This window comes from Drosophila guanche, unplaced genomic scaffold (assembly GCF_900245975.1).
Source record: "Drosophila guanche unplaced genomic scaffold, DGUA_6, whole genome shotgun sequence".
NCBI lineage: Eukaryota > Metazoa > Arthropoda > Insecta > Diptera > Drosophilidae > Drosophila > Drosophila guanche.
The window spans coordinates 4,050,588-4,075,894 of NW_022995746.1; the positions used below are offsets into that span (position 1 = coordinate 4,050,588).

The 25,307-nt window shown below is 40.8% G+C and overlaps 1 protein-coding gene across 4 annotated transcripts in view; it reads right to left on the bottom strand.

Moving 5' to 3' along the window:
* The window catches only part of LOC117582435 (fibronectin type-III domain-containing protein 3A), a 116,629-nt gene that overhangs the window by 22,272 nt on the left and 69,050 nt on the right, over positions 1-25,307 (bottom strand). The window contains exons 1-2 of one of the 4 annotated variants that reach the window (XM_034270141.1): positions 23,003-24,115; positions 7,957-8,007 (exon numbers count right to left, since the gene is read on the bottom strand). The exons of 1 other annotated variant lie outside the window; for it this stretch is intronic. In XM_034270141.1, the coding sequence (XP_034126032.1) occupies positions 7,957-8,007; positions 23,003-23,996 (1,045 nt within the window). In that variant the 5' untranslated portion in view covers positions 23,997-24,115. Of the gene's footprint in view, positions 1-7,956; positions 8,008-23,002; positions 24,116-25,307 lie in introns of those variants that run through there. 2 more of the 4 variants (XM_034270138.1, XM_034270142.1) reach the window with 2 other exon arrangements.

The following is a 25,307-nucleotide window of genomic DNA, read 5'->3' on the forward strand; positions in this document are numbered from 1 at the left end:
CAATTTTTTATTTCGATTTCTTTCCTGCTTACTTCTGCACTTCATTGTGTTAATTATTTGCTTGCTTTTTATAAACATTTTTTGAGTCTCTTTTTTCGAGACCTTTTCTGTTTTGTTTAGTTTTTTCGTTTTCTTCATTTGCGTTCGTTGAACTCTGATGTTTTCAGAGATTTTGTTTTACGAGTATTATGATTTCTGTCTCTTTTTTATGGTAGGGTTTTTGTCTTTTGCACGCGCCGTGTTCGTCTTTGGAAAAAATATGCCAAAGTTGAGCGCTCCGGAGAAATATTTGTACATAGTTTCATTGTGGTCGAAATGTGAAAGTTTTTCGGCTTCTTTTTGTTTTAGGAAATGGTTATTGAGACTGGAACGAATGTGGCTAAGACTGAACTCTTGACACACAATTGGCAGCGTTTAATTAGTTAGGAAAAATTAACGAACTTTTGATTAAAATTTTATGAGTTTCTGATTAATGGTTTAAGGTAATTTCAACATTCCTGAGACGGAATGATTTGCAGATCAACTTTAACGCATTTTTAGAAACCCTCTGGCTATGCTTTTCAGTTTCTCTTTCCACTTGAATGTCGATCTGTCGATCTCTATGAGTTGTAGAGCCACCTTATTTGGTAGATGGTTTTATTTTTTTGGTTACAAGACAAATCAAGTTTTTAATTTTCAGCCACGCGCCTGGTCTCCCACATCTCTTCATCACGCGTCCGCTTTCAAGTTTATAATTGTTATATATTTGAAGCTCATTGTACATAAATTGATCAGTAATCGTATGGACGAAGAGCTCAAAATTCAGTAACCTGAGGAAGGTAGATGCTGAATATATCTTGAATTAATTTAATTAATTTGGAATCTATGAGGCTATATTCTGTTCCAGAGAGTTCTTCAAGTTTACTCTTGACTCTAATGTTATGTCGTTTCCTACTTCATTCTACTGCATTCCCTCTAACCTCTAAAGATTCGTAGTCTTAGTTCCCTGAACTATAAGACCGGAATCTTGTTTAATTTAATTTTTTAATTTGTTTTGGCCTTTCCTTGATGCGATTCTATCAGGCTGTAAACATTCTTTGTGCTTCTGGGGCCTCTCCATTGCTGAATTATTTTCAATTCATTTCTATATATAGCCTTATCTTTTCATGAAATTGTTTTTATTTATCTCGTTATCGTTTCTAGGGCTCCGCTCTCTCTATCTCCATCTCCATCTCCATTTTCCATTTCCATTCATTGTTTGCACCGCTCTCTGTCGCGACTCTACCCCTGCTCTGATCTGGTGCCAAGGCAATTTTCCACGTCGTGTTTTTGTTGCACAAAGTTATGCGCTTTGTAATTGCAAAAGTGACAATATCCGCTTCGTGCTTTGTAGCTGCAAGAGCAGCAACAGCAGCAGCAGAAGCATTGGCAGCGGCACGAAAAGTATGCCACAAAACGGATGCAATAAACACGCAGCCCAAAGCCAAAGCCAAAGCCAAAGCCTGTAGCCCGAAGCCCGAAGCCAGAGAACCCAAAGCAAGAGCCAAGTCATGAATGGCAAAGTGAAAATGCCAAAGCTAAAACCAAATGCGCAGAAATTAGCAAAACGGAAAACGAGAAAATTCCAGCAGCAGCACCAGCAAAAGATTTTCATCATTAAATGGAAAGAGAGAAAGAGGAGACAAAAAAAGATGCTAAAGAAAAATGTTAATAAAATTAAAGCAGGACTCTGCAGTGGAGCTAAAACTATACAATTGTATCATGACAAAACTGGCTAACATTCAAGGCTTAGAACACACACAGACTCAGTATATCTGCATAATTAGACAAAGTGGAATACGTTTTGCGATTCCAAGATACCATTTTATAAATTGCAGTCTCAATGTTTATGGATATGGTCGTACTCCCTGGTGCCTGTCTCTCTCTGCATTTGAATCTCTAAAATATTCAAAGTCACGTTGTCCCTCTTTAACATTATAACAAATGATCTCTGTTCGAGCTTTCCCACGAACCTATTACCAAAAAAAATATATATGCATATACGGATGTGTATACTTATTATGTGAATTCCACAAAAATCCCACACACCGTTTTAGGGGGCCATAAAAAGCGTTAAAGACTTGGCCACATCACACTGTAGTTGATGGATAATGCGGAAAATGACCTTGCGGACTATTAAAGTGAGTTTTGGATTTTTTTTTGCTCGCTCTTGGTGAATATGTGACCTATAGACATAACAAAGATACTATAAATCTGCAGCAGTTACCATGAAATAAACGTTTCCATTTGGAATGTCTGAAGCTGAATTTGCATTCTAGTGATATTCGCATGGGAAGTTTCGCAATTTTAGCAAAATAAAGACTCAAGTTTAGTCGCATCTTTCCCAAATGTATTTCTATCTAATATAATAATAATTCCCAGTCACTTTTCAATTCAGTTCTAAAACTTTCCACAAAAGACTGAATTATCTTTCTTGCATACAAGTTTTCTAGAAATTGTAATACGTGATGATGATATCCCTCTGCAGAGGCATCGCCTCATTCCAACTAAATGTACAACAACTATTTAATACGCAGTTACATTTTTAGATAGTAGAATATTTGTTGTATGCAAAAAGTAGAGCGGGAGTGCATTAGTCATTCGCCGGCAGTTGGGCTTTGGCTTTTGTTTTGCATTCACGGATAGCCGAGCGTGCCAGTGCGAGTGCCACAGTGCCAGAGCCTCTACCGTGTGGGCGTAATCTCGAGGCATTGTCACTCAATGCCTCACTTAACGGCACTTAACAAAGCGCATTCAACATGAGCTGAGCATAGCAGAGCACAAAACAAAATTTGAGCTGCATCCAAGAGATATATTCGTACTCGTCCAGAGCAACAGCAAAGATACAGCAGATACAGATACAGTTGGTTCGCACTGTCCGTACACCCGTAAGTGGCTGCCGTCAATTATAACATTTGTGACAGTTGAAACTTTCAAATTAACCCACACATAGAGCATTTGCTTATCGCAGTAACCCAAAAAAAACAACAACAAAAATACGCAGCAAAAATGAATGCGAAATTTTTGTCTTCTTTTGCATCAGCCAAAAGGTAATGGTAATGGAAAGATGACGACTAGAGGATACCAAGTGCGTAGATTATTTCATAATAATACGTAACACTACTCCGTACAGCAAAATGGTTAGAGAAATAAAATATTTATTATTATTTCGCATTTGAGCTTCTAGAGGCACTCCACTTCTTCCTATTGATCCTCTGATATATCAACAGTGGATGGTGTCTAAGAAGCTTCCTTCTGTGTGCTAAGAAAACCTCTAATCTCACACACTATACCCTTTTACTGTTCAAGTACAGGGTACACATAGCAAAGCAAATTCGCCATGGCCATTGGAGGAGGCATTAGACGACTTCAAGTGGCAGCCAAGCGGCAACGAGTGACCCAAATACTTCAGCGACTGGCTTCAGCTTCAGCTTCGACTGCAACTTCAACTTCAGCTTCAATGTTGGCCTGGCTCTTAGCTCTTGGCTCTTGGCTTGGCTCTGGCTCTTCGGTTTGGTTCGGGCCTGGGCTTGGGCTAACGGTAAATGGCAGAAAAAAAACTGCGTCTGCTGCCAATGCTGTTAACCGCATTTCGCATGCACTCGCACACTCGTATCTAATAGATACATTTCGCATGCCGTGACTGCCACGCCCCTCCACTCCGCCCCACATTTCGCATGCAGGCACGCACATGACATTCTTTTCGCTTCGGCAACAACAATTTCAGAGCCGCAAACAATTTTCCCCCTTTTAATTTTTTTGGCTCTTTTTTCGCTGTGCATATTTTTTTCATCAACAGCAGTGACACTTTTATGGTGTTTTGTTTTTCGCTTTTTTTTTTGTTTTGGAGCGCCTGCTGCCAGTGGCAGTGCAACTATTTTTTAATTATTCCATTAGCAGGGCTCAAATGATGTTAATTATGAAGAGTTGGCGGAGGTGAAGGAGGTGAAGGAAGGAAGTCTGTCTCAGACATCTTGACACCAATACACAATACTCGGTATGCATATGAGAGGTAGGTAGAGCCGACTTTAGCAGGTCTTTGAACTTGAATTTAATTAAGAAACTAAAGTCGGCCAACAACCTTATGAAAGCCGAAAAGTAAAAGTTGATCCGCGAGTGAGTCATCCATCCAGCGATGAAGAATCTTCATTCATTCGATAAACAAAAGGTTTATTTTAGTAGGTGAAAGATTAACGCGACTCTCTAGGCGGAAATAAACACACACACAATTCATATAAAAGATCGTGATTAAGGAAAATATATTGTTGTTTCAGAAGTTGTGAGAAGCTACAATTTATTTATAATTTTATGTCTGTAAGCAAAAGGTTTTTCCATATTTTTGTTTTGTATATGCTGAAAAATACAACATTTCCATAGCCGTTTGAGATTAAAGTTTCAGGTTTGGAATCGAGATTCCTTAGGGAGTCGATGAGTCAGTCAATCCCTGAGGATCCCACAAGCAGCTAAAACTCTTAAGAACAAAAGACACTGGAGACGGGGTAAGGTGTTCCTCTATTTTAAGAAACCGGACATATCAGCCTCAACTTTCGATTCCCTTCATTTAAAACCCTACTTCAAACCGGACATACCAGACTCAACTGAAGTTTTGGCTCTTTGCTAACGGAATTCCAACTTCGATTTGTGTGAATCATCTGGTGTTTGACTTATGGGGGATTTTTGTAGACCCGCTAAGTTGTTTTGACCACCTACTGACGCAGTTTCAGCTGGAATTTCGCAGAACAGCCTTTATCATGTATTGTCGTCACATGTTTGCCGATAAGGTAGCAGTGATCTACTCTCCCCTTGAGCGGCCCCTCAAATATATTTTTATGAATGAAGAAAATAACCTCAAGCGATGGTAGAATAAACAACGAAACGAACGTAAATTGAGGATGTGAGTCATGCAGCAGCACCCAGGGGCAGGCAGCGGCATTGAAGTGAATTATATATATAGCGCATCTCCGCCTGGGAAGTGGTCTCTGTCTCTGTCTCCATCTCAGTTTTAATTTGTATATCAAAGATATACAGCAGCAGCAGACGCAGAGGCAGATGCAGATACGGATACAGTTATGCAAACAGCAACAAACTAGCAAATAAATAAGCAAACAAACACCAGAGTCGTGACAAAAACAATAGTTGTTTTCTCAATTTGCATTTGGTATTAGATACCATTTGCTCTACACGTATCCCCAGTATCTTGGTATATTTCCATCTGCCCATTTGGCTTGGCATTTTACTTGTATTGATAAGAAATTTAGTTGCCCAAGCAAATGCCAATGGCCAGGGGAGAGAACTTATCGGCTTTGGCCAGCCATAGGCCATAGCTGAAATTCCCTTGCCAATATTCTACACAAAATTAATTATAATCAAACCTGTGAGCTTATTGAATGTGCTGTATTATTAATTATTTATTGGTGTTTATTATCAAAGGTTTATCAAAGGCCTACAGCTTTCAGAGGGTAATGGAGTTTGCTTGACCCACCTTTTGCATGCTCATTTCGTAAATTTAATGAAGAATTAATTAATGTTTAATTAAGGTTTAATACTTTGTTGAGTAAAACAAGGTCCTGCAAGCATTTCAGCAATAGTTGAATGCAAATTTTTGGTACTTGAAACATATCGGGAGAGGCTTAAATTGTAGATTTTACGTTTACATATAGAATGTGGAAATTGGTCAGTAGTTAATTGTATCAGAAATATTAAACTCCAATATCTTTGTAGTTGTTTTAGCTGGTGCATTTAATATTCATATATTTAAAGTCTTGCCCTTGACAAAGGTGCACCCTGATCATATTGAGAGTCCCTCTTCCCTGGCTTCCACTTGATTCGCACCCTTTGTGCAACCGCAAATGCAAGTCAAGTTGAAATGAAGAAATTTCCATAACTAGCGTTAATTGCTGCTTAGTTGTGCAAATAGAACACGAATCGAAAGAGAAAGTGGCAGAGGGAGAGGGAGAGGGAGAAGGAGAACTGTGAATATTTAAGAGGGGAACGGGGCTGGGAGAGTAGAGTGGTTTTGCCCACCCCCTTTGAGAACAGTTGCAGCGGCATCAAAGAGAAATGCAAAAAAATGCCAGGCAAAAAAAAATAATACGAGAAAAGTGAACAGCTTGCGGTAAAGAGGGGCAGAGTGACTGTGTGCGGGGGAAAACCTCAAGTGACCGCCATCTCAGTCTCCCATTTCCATCCCAACTCCCTGGGCTAACCGACTCCCAACTCTCGTCCATTTACCCGCCCCCCTTCAGAGCTCTTTTGTGCTAGGGGCAACCACCTCTATTTACTGTGGAAAAGTGAATGGCAACCTGGGCCGACCAGTGGATAATTTGTGGCAAGTGCTGCACAGCCACTCCCTCTACGCTCCATCCCTCACTCCACGTACTTCATTCCATTCCACTGTCCCAAAAAATAAGCAAGCCAAACACACACCCAATGAAATGTCAAAGAGGTTGCAGGCACTCACACTGCCCAGCAAACATTCGCACAAAATTGAATCAAAATTTAGTAAACCAAAAAAGCAAACATTTATCAATTGAAATTTGCTCTGACAAATCGGAAAAGCAAAAGGGGGAAGTACGAGTAGATATCGCATAACGATTCGCTGAATTTCAGTCGAGTTTTAGACAGACGTTAGACATGTCTGGCCTCCTCTTCGGGAGGTGGAAAACTTGTTCGAACAAAGGATTGAACTGAAAATTATAAGAATGAAAAGTAGGCAGGAAAATGTTTTGAGGCCTCTAGGAGCCATCGCAATTTCTGGTGATTTTCCAAATTTTAAAAACTTTTAAAGAGTTGAGATAAAAACATGAAGAAGCAATCAATGTCTGTGCTTTCAATAAACTCTTGAGATTTTCATTTAGCATCACTTGAAATGCTTTCCAGATTTTTCTGGAACTTTTTGCTTAACGCAAAAGGGGATGGAGTATCTGCAGCAATTCAGAAATGCCCTCCCATTCAATACCAAAGTAGAGCATTAAAGTTGTCGCTTCGATCGACTTCCACAACCCAATCCATCGAAGTATACAACTTCCAAGACTTTGAGTCGTTGTCTCTTGCTTTTTGGGTGCAGCGTGCGCTTTCTGTTAATTGAATTGAATTGAATTGAGCGTGGCCAGACCAGAGTTCCATTCCACTCCAGCTCTGGCTTTGGCTCTGGCTCCAGCTACAGCTTCAGAGCACCAGAGCTCCACTCCGACAGCCAGACAGAGTCTGCGAAACCCCCAAAAGACCGTCGGCAATGTAAGACATTTTGGATGTGACTTTGGGGCGTCGAAGCAAAATGGTTAGGGCGTGGACATGCCAAAGTTGTTGACGTTGTCTTGGATTTTGGCTCTTTGGGATCTTTCTCTAGCAGTCAACAAGTGCCAAACACTTGAAAGAGTTTTGTCAGTTTGCAGTTTGTTGAATTTCTATGCAAATTTCCATCCAGCAATCCCCAATCCACCCACTCTGCACTCATTTTGTTATATCAAATTATTTCACTCAAGTGACATCATCATCAGCAGCATCTTCATCGTGGTAAAGTGGACGTAAGGAGCAGAGCTCTGAGCACAGCTTCACCCTGACCTCGTAAAACTTTTGCCGCATTTTCGCACGTGGCCATAAAAAGTGCAAAACGGGGTCTGGTCTGCGGATTTGCGGAGGAGGTGTGGCAACTGCAGGATATGGTATTCCTTGCCAAGACCAAATACACAAAAAAAGATGGACTTCCTGCCTTTGGCATGAGGGGGCAAATTCTCCAAAGATTGCATAACTGCAGAAGGAGGAAAAACGAGGCGAAATAAAACTGAAACTTTTATGTCTGACCTTGTTGCACGGTCAGTTGCTTACACAAACACACAAAGAGTACACACACACACTTACAAATATCCACAATGTTGGGGGTGTTCTCTTAGGAGCTTAATTGAAATTGAAATGGAACTTGTTGTCACTTGCACTTACACTTTACGCCGAAACGGTTCGTATATGTAATCATCTTTGATTGTTGCTTACCTGCAAAGAGAAAAGATTTTATAGAAGAATTAGCAATGAATGGCAATAGATTTTCAGGCTTACAGTAAAATTTGCATGGCTAAAACTTTAATCATAATTTGCATTGCATCCTTTTCATGTCTAAACGATAGCTTTAGCATAATTTTCATGGCTCAAACACAACTTAGAGCATCATTTCCATAGCATGAATACAACTTTAAGCTTTCAATGCATCATTGACTGCACTTCGATGATTGCAAACAAATAATTAATTCATAAACCTCATTTGGGGATACACGGCTAAATGGACGTACAATATACCTACGAATATATTCATTTGCATTTCAGACTCTCGCTCTTTTTGCAAAATGCAAACAATTCCAACAGGAACCACCACCAGCTCCAACAAATATAATTGAAACAAATGCCAAAAACAACAGTGAGCGAACATGTTGATTGCCATCTGTCGAGTGCCGTATTCTCTTCGAGCGGAATGAATTGATTACATATTTACTCATTTCGCTATGGAAATTCGCATGACATTCGTATATTCATTTGATTCAAGAGAACACAAATTAATTGTACATTATTTTTCTGGAGAAAACAAGAAATGAGGGAGCTGGTAAAGAGTTATTGGAAAGGAGACAAATCGTGGGAAATATATCTGAATAATTTCAAATTGTTATTTTGTTTTAGATATTCGGGAGAAAGAAACGTTTTATTGGAGAGAAAATAACGAACATTTTTTTCCCAGCAAAGCAAGAATAAAAAGAATCTGAAGAGTTGAAGGCTCTACGAATTCCAAAGCATCTGTCGCAATACACTTTTCATTAATCAAACCAACCATGGAATATTCTCTACATTTCTCATTTGGATCTTATGAAAAATTTACATTCAATTCCGTTACAAAGCTCACAATTTAATTAAGCCACAAATGAATTCAATACGAAATTCTTAAATAATTAAAGCAAACATAACGCCGCTCGGTGCTTGGTCAGCAAGGGATAATGCATACACACATATCCTAAATTTCCTGAATATTTCGTGGTTGTATGAATACATTTTTGAACACCACAAATCAACACAGTGGCGTGTCACGCAAAAGGGGCTACACTCAATGAAAATTTCATTTGCAATATCTGATTTTAGCAGACTTTGATATTTGATTCTAAAAGCAGCATCCCGCTCTAAATGTTTTTTTTTACCATGTTGCTGTTTAAATTCATATTTTCATATTCATTGTATTACATTAAAATTATTTTTAAACCACCAGTCTGGCCTTTTGGCTTTTGCGGCCAATGGGGGATGGACAGGCAAATTAAATGCATAATTTAGTTTTCCAGCAATTATGCATGTGTTGCATGCTCCGCATGAGCGGCAAATAATACAAAAATTCCAGGAAATAATTCGGGGAATGAGATCGGGGCAGGGACCGAGGGATTTTTAAAAGCTCAAAAATCTATGAACCAGATTGAGAAACAGCGAAACGTTTTTGTTTTTACCAAATCAGCCGCAAGGCAAAAACGCTCGAACGACAAAATTTAATATGAAAACAAATTTATAAATATTTTTTTGCTGTTCTTTCCAGACAACATATGGATTTGATGTGATGTCGTTGGATGTATGTACATGAATTTGTGTATCTACAAATATACATATATTATTATGACGAGCCTCGACACATTTTGTGGCTTCTTTTTTTTTTGGGCTCTTGTTTTACGAGTCAGCTGGGCGTGGCACAGTTTTTGTGTCTCCATTTATTGTGGGCTTCGCGGTAAGTGCCAGAGTCATTTGATGCTTTATGACTCCACACATTACTACCATATATATTCGAGTGTATATTACAATAAGTCCTATGATACGCCCAATAAATCCTTTGCCACATGAAATGTTGTTTTATCTGTATTTATTATTTTTTATTTGTTTATAGATCCCAGCACTTAGCGTATTTTTTTGCACATTTTGTAAGGGGGAACTACACAAAAATTATGATCTAAAATTAATTTAATGCGAGGCACGTGTCATTGGAGCGCATAGAGAAAATGATAATGACTGTGTTCGAGCTCCATAATTGCAATAATATAATAAATTGTTGTAATATTATTTTAGATAACAGGAAATTATTGCAATTAAATGTACTAAATGTTGTAATCAACTTTAAAGCAATATTTTGCCTAAATGCTTTGTATAAAATTTAATGAAAACTATCTTGGATAGTTGTTTACGAATTATCCGTAATCCATTGAAGGTAAAATGTACCCGTATAATTCCCAGAATTATCCGCCTAATCAATTTCTAATCACGTTTCAATTACAATCGACCTTCAATGGTCGATAACAATATCGACCAGGACATCATCATTTAGGGTCGACCTTTCACATTGAAAAGCGAAATATAATAAAAGTATACTTGGATATGTATCTTTAAACAAATTGGTTTACTTAACAAGCATTCCCAGTGAGCGCCATTTGGCTGACCCGGCCAACCCTTTCCCCTGCAAAAAAATTGACCACCGAATTCCAACCACACCACAGTGCCACCACAGAGCCAAACCAATCCAACCTCCCACTGACCCACCAACAGAACCGAGCACATTAACCGCTAAAATCCTCTTTCGACCACAAAAGTCACACACAAATGACCAACAAACAAAAGAGAGAGAAAGATATACAGTGAGGAAGAAAATCCAGCGGAGAAAATGGAAAAAATGGTTACCGAAACTGTTGGCAATTTATATGACTGGAATTGGGAGTGGAACTCTGAATCGGATTCGCACCCAGAGTCAAAGTCAGGCAATCGAATGGCACGCAATCGAACGGAATCGAGGCACAATCGTGGGGTGGCAAGAGCAATTACAACAATCATAACGTGCCCCCAAACAAGGAGAAATAAAATGGCCCAGGCGATTTTTTATGTGAAATACAGCAAACAATGCCGAAATCAATATACAGTTGCAGAAGCAGATGCAAATGCTGGTAAAGATACTGACTAGGCAGTGCGTTTCATATGTTTAAGACTACAAGAACTTAGAAAATCTATTAATGCCTAAATCGAAAGTAAATTCATCTCCTGCGATTCTCATTTAAATATAAACCGAAAACGCATACAGCCATAATTGTTTCGTGTAATCAACTTTATGGCTATGAAACACACTGTTTTGGTACATATACAATATTTTAACAATTGAAGCTCTCAAAACAGACTACAAAGAAGAAAAGGCTACAGAATAATAATGAAAAAAACAAAAACAAAAAAAGAAAAGTGCAAACAAAAAACCAAAAAGGACAAAAATCAGCACAGTAGCAAACAAGAGCAACAAAAAAGCTTAGGATCAAAAAGGAGAGATGATAAAAAAAAATTGGAGAAGCAAAAGAGAGTCACATGAATGGCACTTAACTTTGCCCAGAAGGGGCTAGAAGCAGGGAGGAGGGCAGGAACGTGGAACATAAAGATAAAGGGAAAGAAAGAGAGAGAGAGAGAGTGAGACAACTGAAGTGGGCCCCGAGGCCAGCAGACGTGTCCAGGCTGAGGCGAAAGCGAGAGAGAGAGCTGGCGAGATGGTCATACAAAAAACGTTACAGTTACAATTTTAATGCGCACTGCATGTGTGCCCGTGGCCCTCAGCCTCCACCCCAGCGTTCCACTCACCCATTCCCCTCCACCACATCCCTTGTCTAAAAGTAAGTTTCTGTTGTTTGATGCCAATTTTTTGCATTTGCTTTTTCTTAACCCCTTACCCTTCCATTCGTTTCGTTTTGATACCCTTTCAGAATGTATATTTTGACTTGTGTAGATGATTGCACTGCAGGTACAGAAAGCGTATATAGAGTATATAGAGTCTACAGACTCCGTATGAATGCACGTTCTTACTTATGATCTTATTCGTACTCATGTAGATCAGATTAAAATCATACATCTATATGGAAATATGGAGCAAGGGCAGCTAAAGCTTCGGCTCTAGTCTTTCTCTTTATGTACGTTTTAGTTCTTTTTTTCGGGTGCTCTCTCCGGTTAGTTGTGTCTCTCTCTGTCTCTCCCCCTCCCTGTCTGTTCCTGTCACCCTCTGTCCTGTTGGCTGCATTTGTCGGTTGTTGAACTCGCTCTCTCGCCAGAAGCTTTTGGAGTCCATAAGTGGCCCTGGCCAACAACACTAACAACAACAACAAAAGGCAATACAAATCAAATGAAAGCTGTTCTGTGCTGCTGTCGCTGCTGCTACTGCAATTTTTTTCATTAGAGCAAAAGAAAAATGCGACGAAATAAATAAAAATGCATACAAAAGACACACAGAGCAGGGAATCATGGATGGTACACTCAAAAAAAGCTAAAAACAGATATTTTCGATATATCGAGTTCTAATTTCATCTTTGAATAGGCATATTCAAAATCAAAAGAAACATGATAAACGAATATTTGTTTCTCTCTGTGTAAGTGACAACCGTAATTGTAATTTAAATTTTTTTCTTCTGTTTCAATGCTGTCAACCGATATTGTTCGATAGATATATGGATATATTTTGAATCTTTTATAGCCTCTGACGACGGGGCACGCCTCTTGCTGGATATAAGCCGCCTCCCATCTACGCCCTCAACCGCAAGGCAATGACGGCAACAACTCATTAAAAAGCAATTAAAAGAGTTTTTGTCGTTGTTTTATATTATTGCCGCTGCTACTGCTGTTGATGTGGCTGGTGCTGGTGCTGTTCTGTTAGTGGCATCTACGTGAGACAGGGGACGTCTGAGGAGACACTCAATAGCCGCTGGCTATTCGCAAGGTCAACACGCACAGCAGTAAATATGTAAGTATATACATACATGTGTACATATGTATACATAAAATACATATACCCGTATACCCGATGTATTGTCTGGCGTGTGTCTGGCCCTGGCGTAGGCACAGGAGGAGGCGGTGCAGAGACAGAAGAGACAGAGGCCTGTGGCAAACAAAAACATATTACGCATACGCTACGAAGGAAGCGCCAAGCAAACAAACTAGAAGGCGAACCAAGAACAAGCCACAGAGCAAGGACAAGGTAAGCTGGACAAGACAGGACCAGAGACAGTTCAAGAGAACGGAAGCGGCGCAGTGACTATGGGAAAGATACAGAAATTAACAAAGATAAAAAGCGAAATATGAAGGAAATAAACACATAATAACATGAATATTTAGAGTCTTATGGAACTGGATATACTTTTAAGGGGATAGAAAACATTGATTCTGATACCTAGATATCAAGAACAAAGTTCAACTTCCTATAGTAGAACCCATTTAATTTGTTAAACATGGAGAAACAGATTCACTTATCCCTAGCCAGGCATATATAATAAATCTGTGTTCATTGAAATTGAAAGCCCTAAAGTTTAACTGTCTTCAATCTGTTCCAGCAATTCTCAAGAAATATATATGCCAAAATATGACCAACATACACATCACCCAAATACAACCCCACTCATAAATTCATTCTCCACCTACCCCTTTTTATTTAAAATATTCTAAGCCCAGGCAAAAAATGCTAACCAAGAAGCGCGTACAAAAAATTCCCGTCTACTATATCTGTTTGCATTTTTTGTTTGTTTCTTATTTGAGGCTAACGAAACGTAGACAGAAATGGCCAAAACGTGTTGACAGTTTTCTTGTTGTGGCTGTTCCTGGTCTTCCTCTTGGCTCTGATTCGAATTCGAGCTTGTGGCAGCCAGGAGCGGAACACGAACATGGATTGGCCATTGCCTTAAGCATGTCCTTGAGCTGGAGAATTTATTGCCGCTTTAAGTTATTTTGTCATTTTGCATTATTCCGTTTAGTTTTCTTCCTTCCTTTTCAGCAGCATCCCCTGCTACTTCCTTACTTCGTTATAGTAGAAGGGAAGGACGTCCTGCCACGCCCTGATTTCAGTACGGAATTGCGCAATGTATTAAGAAAACATTTTCGAGCAATTTAAAGCCAATTTTTCCCACTCTCCTTGGCGGTGGATGAAATTTATGCAAAATTGTTTTCCTTCTTTTTTTTATTTTGATTTTATTTCGATGGGAGATGGCATTTATTTGTGGGGCCACCCAGTGATTACTTGGCCAATATTGCGGCTTAAGTGTGGCTTACACAACGCCTGATATATGGCGCACCCAAAGGTAGGTTTATATTTCTTCAAGAGAGATTTTTCGAAACGAAATGGAATTCGTGTCAATAAATTGTAAGTTAATAGAATGCGCTTTCGGATGGGGGACTATGCAAATGTCACAGTTCCGAATTGAATGATTCAGCTTTAAGAATTTAATTAGAATAAAAATATAATAAAGAATCACAGAAGAGAATCACTATAGAAAGAGAAACACAGCAAAGCTTCACCCTAACAAATACTTATTAAATAACAATCACCATTTTATACAACTGTTTTAGTTCAGGTTTTTTGTGTTTGCTTTGCCTGTTTGTTGATATATTTATGGCGCACCAACAAAGTTCACGGTCACAGCAATTTTACCGTTAGTTTTGCCAAAAAACAATATAACGGCGGGAGACGTGAGTATACATACATATACACGTACATATGTACATAAATTGTACTTTTGTTCGAGTATACTCGTAATGTAGCATCTACGAGTATGTGCAGTCGTACTTTTATTCTATAGCACTCGCACGAAGCAAATCAAATCAAGTGAAATTCTCATTTGTCACGCAAACAGTGTTCTTGTTGTTCTTTTGATACCCAGCACACTTCGCTTTTGAGGGTAGATTGTAGATATGAAGCAGTCAATGGACACCATACAAAATGTTGTTCTTGCTCGAAGATTAATTAGAAATGTTAAGTGATTTTTAGGGTGTATTATTGTACAAAATCATTTGAAAATGTTCTCCGGATTGCAGGAGACCAATAAGTTAAGCCAGAGCAATTTCCAGCTCTGTGCACTAACGAGTACTGGGTATCCAAAGATCGAAATAATATGACTGCATGACACGTATTTGTTCTTGTTTTGATTTGCTTTGCAGTGCTCTCGGTCTCAGAGATTTTGCGCTTGAATATCGAAGCAAAGAGGAGGCGGGGCGGGAAAATCAATTACGTGTACGCGTTGCAAACGGAAGTGGCAGACGACACCACCAACAGAAGCAACAACAACAAGAACAACTGGGCAGCCAGAGTGGCAATGTTGTTGCCGTTGCCGTTGCCACTTTAAGCCGGAAATGTGCGACAACCACAAAAGCTCGACGGGATTAGGCAGCGGACCAACTCGAGGGTCATACTCTGGCTCCGCTCTCTCCTGCTGTCTCTCTGTGTGTGAGTTTGTGTGTGTGAACCTCTCTACTATCCACGTGCCTGACATTTCAATTAAATTGCCAAAAAATATCTATCTATATGCTGGCAGATTTATATGAACGGTCATGGAATAACCAGCGCAGCACACAGGAAGAACTTTAAGCCCCGAAAAATGCAAACGAATAAATTTCACTTCTTTGGCAAATGCCAACAAACAAACAAAAAATGTTGTGGAAAAAAATGGTATTTGTATGCACATATAGAAGGAAAATCAGGAAACAACTTCCGTTTGATGAGAGTTGCATAAAAATGCGGATCAAAATGGAGAAATATTATTTTTTTGCACTGGGAGTGCAAAAAAATTGTGAACGCTATCGACCAATTGCTGGCCAAAAAGTGGTGATTTTGGATTTTTTCTTTAAAATTACGGATTAGCTGTAGTAGCTGTGAGTGTTTTGGGGTGAAAGTTTTTCAACGGATTTCTGAAAAACTTTTCTTTCTATTTTATAAATATGTGAATGTTCTTAAGCTTGTTAGACTTCGCCTGAAATTTACTTTAATCACTCAGAGACTGCAGGAAAAACGTGATTTTCCACATGTAAGCGACTTGTTATTCAACAACCTAATAAAAGGAACATTAAATGAACCTTAAACTGCCGATGAATGACTGATTCTCTCACACAACTATAATATAGTGTACGGCTTGCAAGTGATATAACACTGTGCAACTTCGGATAACTCATAATTTCTACACCTGCATATAACGACGGGGTAATCCAATGTTAAATCCTCCTCCATCGTTGGCCTCGTTGGGAGGCGAGAGAGAGAGAGGGGCACAAACATGATCCACAAGAATGTTGAGTCTGCAACTATAAAATAGGATTAAGGAACCCTTCAACTTTGGACGCCTCGGGGATTCTTGGTTGCAGCAAATTGAATTACTCTCAAACTTTAGTTGCCTGATTAAGCGACCCTTAAACTGAAGACGCTTGATGGTAGCTCAAACTGTATTCTAACTGAAACTTTAAGCACTTTGATGCTACTATAAACTGTAGAGCTTCTTACGTTCAAGAATCTTTAATAGGTATTTTAGTTTATGGAATGCCGCACCTGATTACATCTAACCTACATTTTCCTTTCCTTAGTATTTCTGAAAATTTAAATTACAGGAAAAATTCCAATAAAGGAGTACCTTAAAGAATCTCAACGTAGATTCTATTATGACTTTAGGCCTCCTACTGATGTGAATATCCCATTAGGACTCACAAACTGTGCACCCCAAAGAGTTTCAAACTGTGCAAATTGCAATTAGTGCCTCGTTGATAGTGTGAGACACTGTCTGACTGCCTGCCTGGCTGACTGGCTGACTGACTGCCTCGTGCCCAAATGATATAATTACGTTTCAATTAGTGCAGCTATGGCACAGAGGCTGGGCACATGTAACAGACCTTGCCGCATGCCACATGCCGCAAAACTTGCAACAAATTATATTAAATGAGGAAACCAAATGCAGGCGAGCGGAAGTGGATGTAGGTGGGGAAAAAGGCAGAGTTTTATGGGTAGACTGAGCCCATTAAGTGAATGATAAACTGACATTGATAGTGGTGGAGCAACTTGAAGCCTCTGACTCAAAAGTGTTTGTGCAAAATTCATGGAATCTACAAACAAATGTCCTACCAGATAGGAAAATTCATTTCCAAAAGAGGGAGCACCCAACGAAAGGGAAGGCTTTTTATTGTGGGCAACTGGAGACGGAGCCTGTGGCTTCAAAATCTTTGAGTGAGAACATAGACAGGACTCACAAAAGGCTGTTCAGAACTCAGCAGATTCTAACTGTGGGCTGACTTAATCGTGTCATAGCAAACTGAGATAATTCTACTTCCGAAATGGGATTTTTATCTGCACCAATGATGTCCATCAAGGAAACACTCACAGTGCATACCAAGACCTCGGTGGGTGGTGGACCTCAGTGCTGAAAAATGTGGGTCAACAAAAGTCAATTGAACGATGGATCCACCGCTGTCAGGCGGAGTTCATCACTCGACAAAAGTAAAACCAAAGTTAAAATATGAATTTGGTTGAGGGAAATATTTACTACTCGCTGTCAGTCACACAAAATATGCTGCCACAATTTATGCCGCTTCACGTTGCTCAGTTCTTACCCCCTCTCCTGCGCCAACCAATCCCCAGAAAATAACTCCCCAACCCAACCACAGCGCAAGGGCAATTTGTCATTTAGGGTTCTGACAGCATCGTCTCTGTGTCATTAGCATCGAGTGTTGAAGTGCGAGAGAGTCACAAAAAAGTAAGAAAATAACCACAAAAATGTTCCCCATTCGTGGCATAATGTTCTCCACTACAAAGTGAGGCATAAAACCCAACCGTCGACAGAAACTTGAGTCAAGTTGAGCGAACATCCAAGAGAAAAAAATATATAACAAATTCGAGAGACCAAACGCAACGCGCACAAAGAAGTTAAGAAAGAAGACGAATTTTTGTTTGGCTAACCTTCGAATTTGGCATAAAATTCAACGAGGTTTCAAGACGGGGTAGTGGGACTTGGGGCTACTTCTACGGGAGGTGATCCACTGAATATGCAAATGCATTGAGAGAAGAGCGACAACAATAAAATCGAGTAAAGCGAGGAAGCCAATAAATCTGTGCCGCCAAAGCGGCTCGTAAAAATGGACAACTTTATGCGGGATAGGGTACGGGGGGGCTATGACTAGATGCAGAGTACCATCTGCAGAGCAGCTGCCACAGAAGGGGGAAGCTCCATCTACATCTTACCTGTCGCCCGACTGACTGCTCACAGTTTGACATTCACAGCGAAAATACATTTTATGCACTTTTCTTTTTATGACCCACAGGAGCGTACAGAGAATGATGGCGGGAGGGAAATGGGCAAGAGGGGTTCTTTTTTACAGTTAAGAGCTTGTAATATGACATCAGAGTGGAAGCAGAAGAACAGACAAGAAGAGAACCAGGACCCTGAACACGAACCAGGACCCGGAACTCTGACAATTCTGACAATGTCCTGGACTGGAATGGAAATGTTTGTTTATGCCTCACTGAACAATTGTACGGGCTTTCGAATGGGCAGAGTAGAAAAACGTTTTATGTGCGAATAATAAGTAACAATCATTTGTGGTTTTCCATCAGGGCAGAGCAGAGCAAACGGAGCCATGTTGACTGTGGCCCATTGTTGAAGTACCTCCCTGCCATTCTTTGATTTTGTATTACTTTGTGACACAGTTTTCTGGCTCGTCCCTCCCCGCCTCTCCTTTTAGCAGGTGCCTCGTTGGATCACTCTCAAATTACTTTCTCAGAGGACATTCACATATTGTTTTTTGTCTTTTTGTTGATGGGTCAAACAACTTTGGGCAGTGACTGTGTTCTATAGCGCAGAAAAAAAATAAACAAAACTTCCGCTCAATTAAAGAAAACAAAAACCGAAACGAATTTTATTTGAGAGCTCGTAAAATTGTTAAAGCTTCTTTTTGCTTCTGCTTCTGGACATCTGTTAAGCATTTACTGGCTGGGAGGCTAAGCAAAAAGTTGAAAAGTGCAAAGTTCAGATGCCCCATAACCTCTTCCGACCCTCCCTTGGACCACATTTCTGTGAGACCGCACATCCCCTTCCAATCCGTAATAAGTCTTAATAAGTTGAGGGCGTTCAATGTGCGGGCTCTGGGTTAATTAAAAATTATTACCAAAGAGATTAACCGCAATAGCAGAGGAAATATAATGAAAAGAAAGAGAGCCAAACACTCCCTTTTGTACCCCCTCCCTCTTTGTTGTTTATTTTCATTGATAACGATCTATTGGAAAGTGTTGATGTAACGCTTAGATTGACCATAACCCCTCTCTGTTTCACACTTATTACCTCTCTCTCTCTCTTGCGCTTAGGCAAACACCCCAGACACACTCACTTACTCAATCTCCCCATCTTCCTCATACTTTTGCTCGAGTTTTCTCCACTTTTCGCTCTGGAGTTCATTGACATCTCGGCCTTTATGGGAAACTTATTTATTTATTTATATTTATTGGCAAAATCAGTTCCTCCACTCAAACGTGCTCCAAACTGACGAAGAAGATGCATTGAGCGGAATAGGAATGAGGAGGAGGCGCTCGTTGGGGTCTGAATACGGCTGAATGACACACTCTGGAATAAGGAAAAGTGGGCTCGGCTCGAAGAATGTGACAAGGCTAAGGATAGCAGCAGAGTGTCGGGAGCAAGTAGCTCCCACTTACTTATATTCAATCGCAACTCAATTTTGAAGGCATTCAATTGAAAGTGGTACAGCTGTGTGCAGTCCTGAATGGAGAGCTGTTCAACGAAAGGTGTCAAGAAATTTCAATGGGGCCAGCAATTGACAGGAGTGTGGGTCGACCAATTTGATCATGAATAAAAGGAAAACACAATGAAGGAAAAAATCGATCAATCAGAGTTTGTATTTGGTAACCTAAATTGCCTTTATTCAAAATATTTCAAACTTATAGCCTAAGCACAGCCTTTCAGTGCATTTTATTTTATCTCTTCTAGAAAATTAAATAATTTAAGTAATGTAGCTATCGCTTATCGAGTACTTTAATATATAAATGGAGATATTTGTACTATTCCAATAATGCTTCCAAACTCTCATAAATAACTTTAACACATATTTTAATAGTTTGCCACTTCCTTCGTTTTGCTGCCAAATCAACCTAAATATAAGCGAGTGTGGACTTCCTTTAGCAGCGGCCTTCTGCCACGTGCTCCCTTATCAGCCTTTCATTCCATTCATTTCAATTTTTATATTTTCTGATTCTGATTCTTTTTCTTTCTTTTCTCTTTCTGCTGTGCTCATTTGTGCTGCTGACCGAATGAACGTACAGATTCTTGGTGGGGGCACATATAAAATAATAGGAATTATGTTGATTAGAGAGGAAGGGACTCGCTCGTTCTCCAGCAATCAACACCATGTGAGGGTGGGACAAACCTTCCCTGCTCTTCTACACTATTCAGCAAAATATATATTTTTGCACAACCTAAAAGTAAATTCTGGGGGTGTGGTTAGTTATGTTTGGGTGGCGGGGGGGTAAACAAGAGCATGCTCAGCATTCTTATAATTATAACATGCTCAGCATCCATATCAATATACTAAAGTTGATGTCGACCCGGGCGAAAATTCCATTAGAACATAGAGACCGAGGAACGTGGAACGAGGAAACGGAGTGGAGTAGTTCCATGGCATCTCTGTCCTAAGACTAAGGCCCAGCACGCACTCAGAGCCCATTTCCTCTGCAAGTTTATTCGATTAACAACAATCAGGGCAAACCAGACCAGAGTCGAGCTAAATTGAGTGGAGTGGTGATGAGGGAACGCAAGCCAAGGAGACGAAGGAGGAGGACCAAAGGCATTTGCCAAATGAGCAAAGGAAGCAGGAGACCGAAGACCTTGCAGATGGATCGGGGGGAAAGTGTGACCTGATGTCGAGGTAGAAAAGCCATTTACACTTCCTCGTAATTGTAAATTATGTGCAACTTGGCGGAGGAAGTACGAGTGCTGTAAGCTGCGTACCCGTTTGAGGTCCCTCGATGATGACATCCAACTAGTTGACAGGAGTTTCCATGGGGCGCAAGGCCATAAGAGGAAGCTGCCCCACAGGCAAATTCAATTAGCACATACACATCCCACACACACTCACACTCACTCACACACATTCTCGTACTCGTATCGTCTGCATTTAAGTGTTAGTCGGTGAATTAAATTAGTGTATGTTCCACAAACAATATCCCCATCCCCATCCCCATCCCCATCCCCATCCGAAAAAGAAACGCCAATAGAAGTTGTCTCTCAGCATCTCATTTTCTGGCGGTATTATATTTCAAAAATTTGCTTCTCAATCAATGGAGGGCCATTGTTCTCGGCTCCTCCGGCAGCATACACCACCAGAACCACAATTAAGGTTAATGACATTGATAAATTGAAAATGCTGGTTATTGGGGTTTCTGGGTTGCGCCAAACTTGATCAAATTCAATTATATATTTTGCCAATACTCTCCCGCTTTCTCAGCCTCCGCCCCCTCCTCGAGCTGGCAACCGAGTGACACATTTCTGTTCACTCGCAGTCTTTCAATGTACATACATATCTCGGAATTGGATTGCCAGTCTTGACCGAATTGTCAGTCAGTGGTTTCTGGGCTTGGCCCAAGCCACGTTCCAGTTGGACAGGCTTCTATGGTCAGATTTTGTATCGGCCAAGTGTGAGTGTGAGTGGGTGTGGGCGTGTTGATTGTATCTTAGTATCTTGCTAATGCCAAACACACAAATGCGAATTGCTTTTGGTTTCGATAAGCTTTGAATATAGGGTGGCTTAGGGGCTAGCAGTGGTTTAATAGGATTTATTATGAATATGAATATTTTTAGAAAAATGTTACAATAATTATTCTACCAGAATCAGGTCAAATTAAATATATTTCAGCTTCTGGCTACATTTTTGATGGCATATTTCCATGTTGATTCTCAGAATTGTACGCGTATTACCAAGGGTAATACGAGTTTAGAACTGTGGCTAGCATTACAACAGCAAAGCCGCTGTGATCCTGAGACTTTTGCCTATTTTTAAAAAATGTAATTCATTAAATTTAGTTGACGTAGCAGACATTTTCTTGGAATGCACAAACCTACGTAAGTGCTTGTCTTTCTACTCACTCTATATACAACACCCTGTAATGTTAATTTAGTCATTCCTATCTCTTTTCTCATACTCTCCAATCGAAACCACCGCTCATATGCAAATCTCATGAGATGGGCGTAGCATATACTATACGCACAGCTGACCCAGCGGGAACTGGAACTTAAGCCAAAGCTGGAACTGGAACTGGATGCCATATCTATTAATACTCGTACGACCACAAGTACGGGTACGGGTATACGAGGAATACTCTCTCTACTCCACTCTGGTTGCTGTTGTGCTGCTCTCACTTTTGCTGTTGTGGAATTACAAATGCGAGTATTAGTACCCAGTGCATTTGGATTGGGCTACAAAAGTAGCAGAGAAAATAAACAAATAAATGAATAAGAACCCAGTGAGAGCGATTTCAAGCTAATTTGTTGCTTGATGATATTAAATGACTAGCTTTTGAGGGGAGTCGGGGCACCGGCACCGCGGGACAGGGATATACACAGAGAGTAGGTTGAGTGTGGGTGGTGGGGGATGTGAGATGTGGTTATTCCGGAGAGATAAATCAAATGCAAAGTTTACTTGTTGACTTTGTGGGTTACAGTGGGGTGCAGAGGGGTACGACTGGCAGTGGAAGGCGGCGGTTTGGGTTGAGGTTTCGTCTGGCAAAAGCTTTAAATGCCAAATGTATACAACTTACTGCAGGGTAAACCCAGGGTGCTGCTGGAGTCTGTGTGTGTGTGTGTGTGTTTGGTGGAAGCTTTGCCTTGTGGCTTTCTTGTCTATTTTTAGGTTCGTTTTTACCATTTTTGTTTGCTGCTTGTCAAGTTTTTGGCAGCTTAAGAGCTTGCGACTGCATCATCGTCATCATGGGGAAAGGAAAGGCTTAGCAAAGTATCTTTTGACGAATTGAGATACTTAGGAAAGGGATTACTTCAGCTGTAATTAGCTGTTGCCTCGCGAAGAGATGTGTCTGGATGCTTGCACAGGGATAGAGCACAGTCTGACCGAATTTTCGGGTGACGGATTGCACTTAACTTTATAAAATCTACTAACAAGGAGTAGCACTATTCTTTCGATCAAGCCCTATTTGTAGACTCACCGTATTCCGCCGACATGGCGCACATTGGCTGATGATGATGCGCATGCGGATGCGGATGATGTGGATGCTGCGGACAGATGCCCTCATGCGGATGTGGGGCGATGTAGTACTCCGGATAGAACTCGCTCGGATACGGTATGTAGAGCTGCCCGGGCGGCAGCTGCGCTGGCGGCGGTGGTGCCACATTTGGTGGGCCAATGCCGTTGGTACCATTGATGGAGCCGTTGCCCTGACTCCCGCCACTGCCACTGGAGATGCTGCTCACACTGCTGGCCGAGGATCCTCCTCCACCGCCTCCTCCGTTGGGTGAGACTCCTCCTCCGCCGCCATGACCATTCTCATGGGGCTGGGGTGGTGGCTGATGGGGCTGCTGCTGTGTGTTTGGAGGATGCGGCGGCGGTGCATGGTGGAGGGCGTGCGGCGGTGGTGGCGGCTGCTGCAGCATGTGCTGGTGATGCTGCATTGCGGCCATCAGAGCCAGTTGCTGCTGTGGGTGGTGCAGCGCACAGACGGGCGGCACAATCTGTGCCCCCTGCGGCGGAGTTGCGGTCTGCTGCAACAACGGGGGCGATGCCGGCAGTGAACAGTTGGAGGAACCACCGTCCGAAGGTGAATGTTGCTGCTGCTGCTGCTGCTGCTGCAGTTGTTGCTGCTGTGGTTGATGCTGCTGATGCTGCTGATGCAGTTGTTGCTGCTGTGGTGGCGGTTGGGTTGCAGTTGCCACTGTTTGCTGCATGTGTTGATGTGGTCCTGGTGGTGGTGGTGGTGCTGCTGCTACTACTACTGCAGCTGGTGGTGATGCCTGCAACATGACCATGTTGCACGCTGGCGAGGCCGAATTGCTGTTCAAGCTCGTTGTCGAGGATGTGGTCGACGAGCAGCTGCCACCCGCATTGCTGTTGTTGTTCTGGATGTTGCTGCTGCTAGTGTTGCTCGTTTTGTTGTTGCTGTTGCTGTTGCTGCTGTGTTGCTCTGCAACATTCAGTCGCACCATCGTATTTCACTTGCTTGAATATCTCAATATTCGATTTTGATTGTAGTCCCTTTTAGTATTTTATCAACATTTTCGCTGCAACTTTGTTGCCAGCTTTTGGTTAATGTTTTATGTTATTTAAAGTGTTTTTTTTTTGTATCTGCAAGAAATTGTTTATCTAAAATTAATAGGTGAACAAGGAGGAGGACAGGAGGAGAGCTGGGGCTCCACTCCCACTTGGTTACCAATCCAAAAACGTTATCTCTTCTCTTTGCAGCGATAAGACTCGAGAAGCAAGTCCCCCTATGCGGCCCTGCCCGTGGCCCCCGTTCCAAGGTTATCTAGACAATATTCTTGGAATTCCCTATCGGTTTTTAGATTTTGCTAGACTACAAGTTGCGAGATCATTTTTAATGCGATTCCAAAAGAACTACAAGTTCTAGAGAAACGAATTAGTACGATAGAACGTGACATAAGATTATAGAAATTATGGTACACCTTCTATGCTTTGCTCTCATATTTGTTTATCCCACTTGCCATCCAAATTTCATTAAGGCAAGGAGAAAGCCCACCCGCATTCGCGACACATGCTCGTCTAATGCATATTTGACTAAATATTTAGAGAGTAAATATTAGTCTGGGTCCCTGAAAAAGACTTCCGTTCTAAATTTCATGGAATTTCGATTAACACGAATAACGCAAAATCATAATTCATATTGGAATTATCTCTCATCTCAACCGAACAATCGATTCAGAATAAAGAAAACAGGCAATGTTTTAGCAACAACATTTACAACAGTGACGCAAAATATTTCACCGACAAAACAACAGGTTACAAAAAAAGCAAACAAAAAAAAACCACCAGCTGCCACCATAGACACCAAATAAACAGCAAAAAATCTACAATAACAGCTTCAACAACAAATTCAACAATTATGTATGTAGAATGTACTTTGTACGTATGTACATAAGTATTGTATGCAGACCAACAATTGATCACAGAACGGCGCATTGTGTCGATTTGACAAATAATTGAAATACTTGCACAAAAGGCACACAAAAACTGAACTACAAAGATACTAAAGAAACGGGGTGAGAGAGAGAGAGAGAGATGGGGGTATGTGAGATGGGGGAACGGGAACACCACCCACATTCAAACGAACAACAAGGGAATGGCATAAGAGATAAGAGTGAAAACTAACGGCATCTACATTAACAGCGAAGCAATGTTAATAAGAACTGCTCGGCTCGCGCAACAACAGCAAAACCAACGGCTACAGCAGCGGGCACTTAAATGAAACCCCGCAAATAACAAACAGAAAGTGAAGGCAA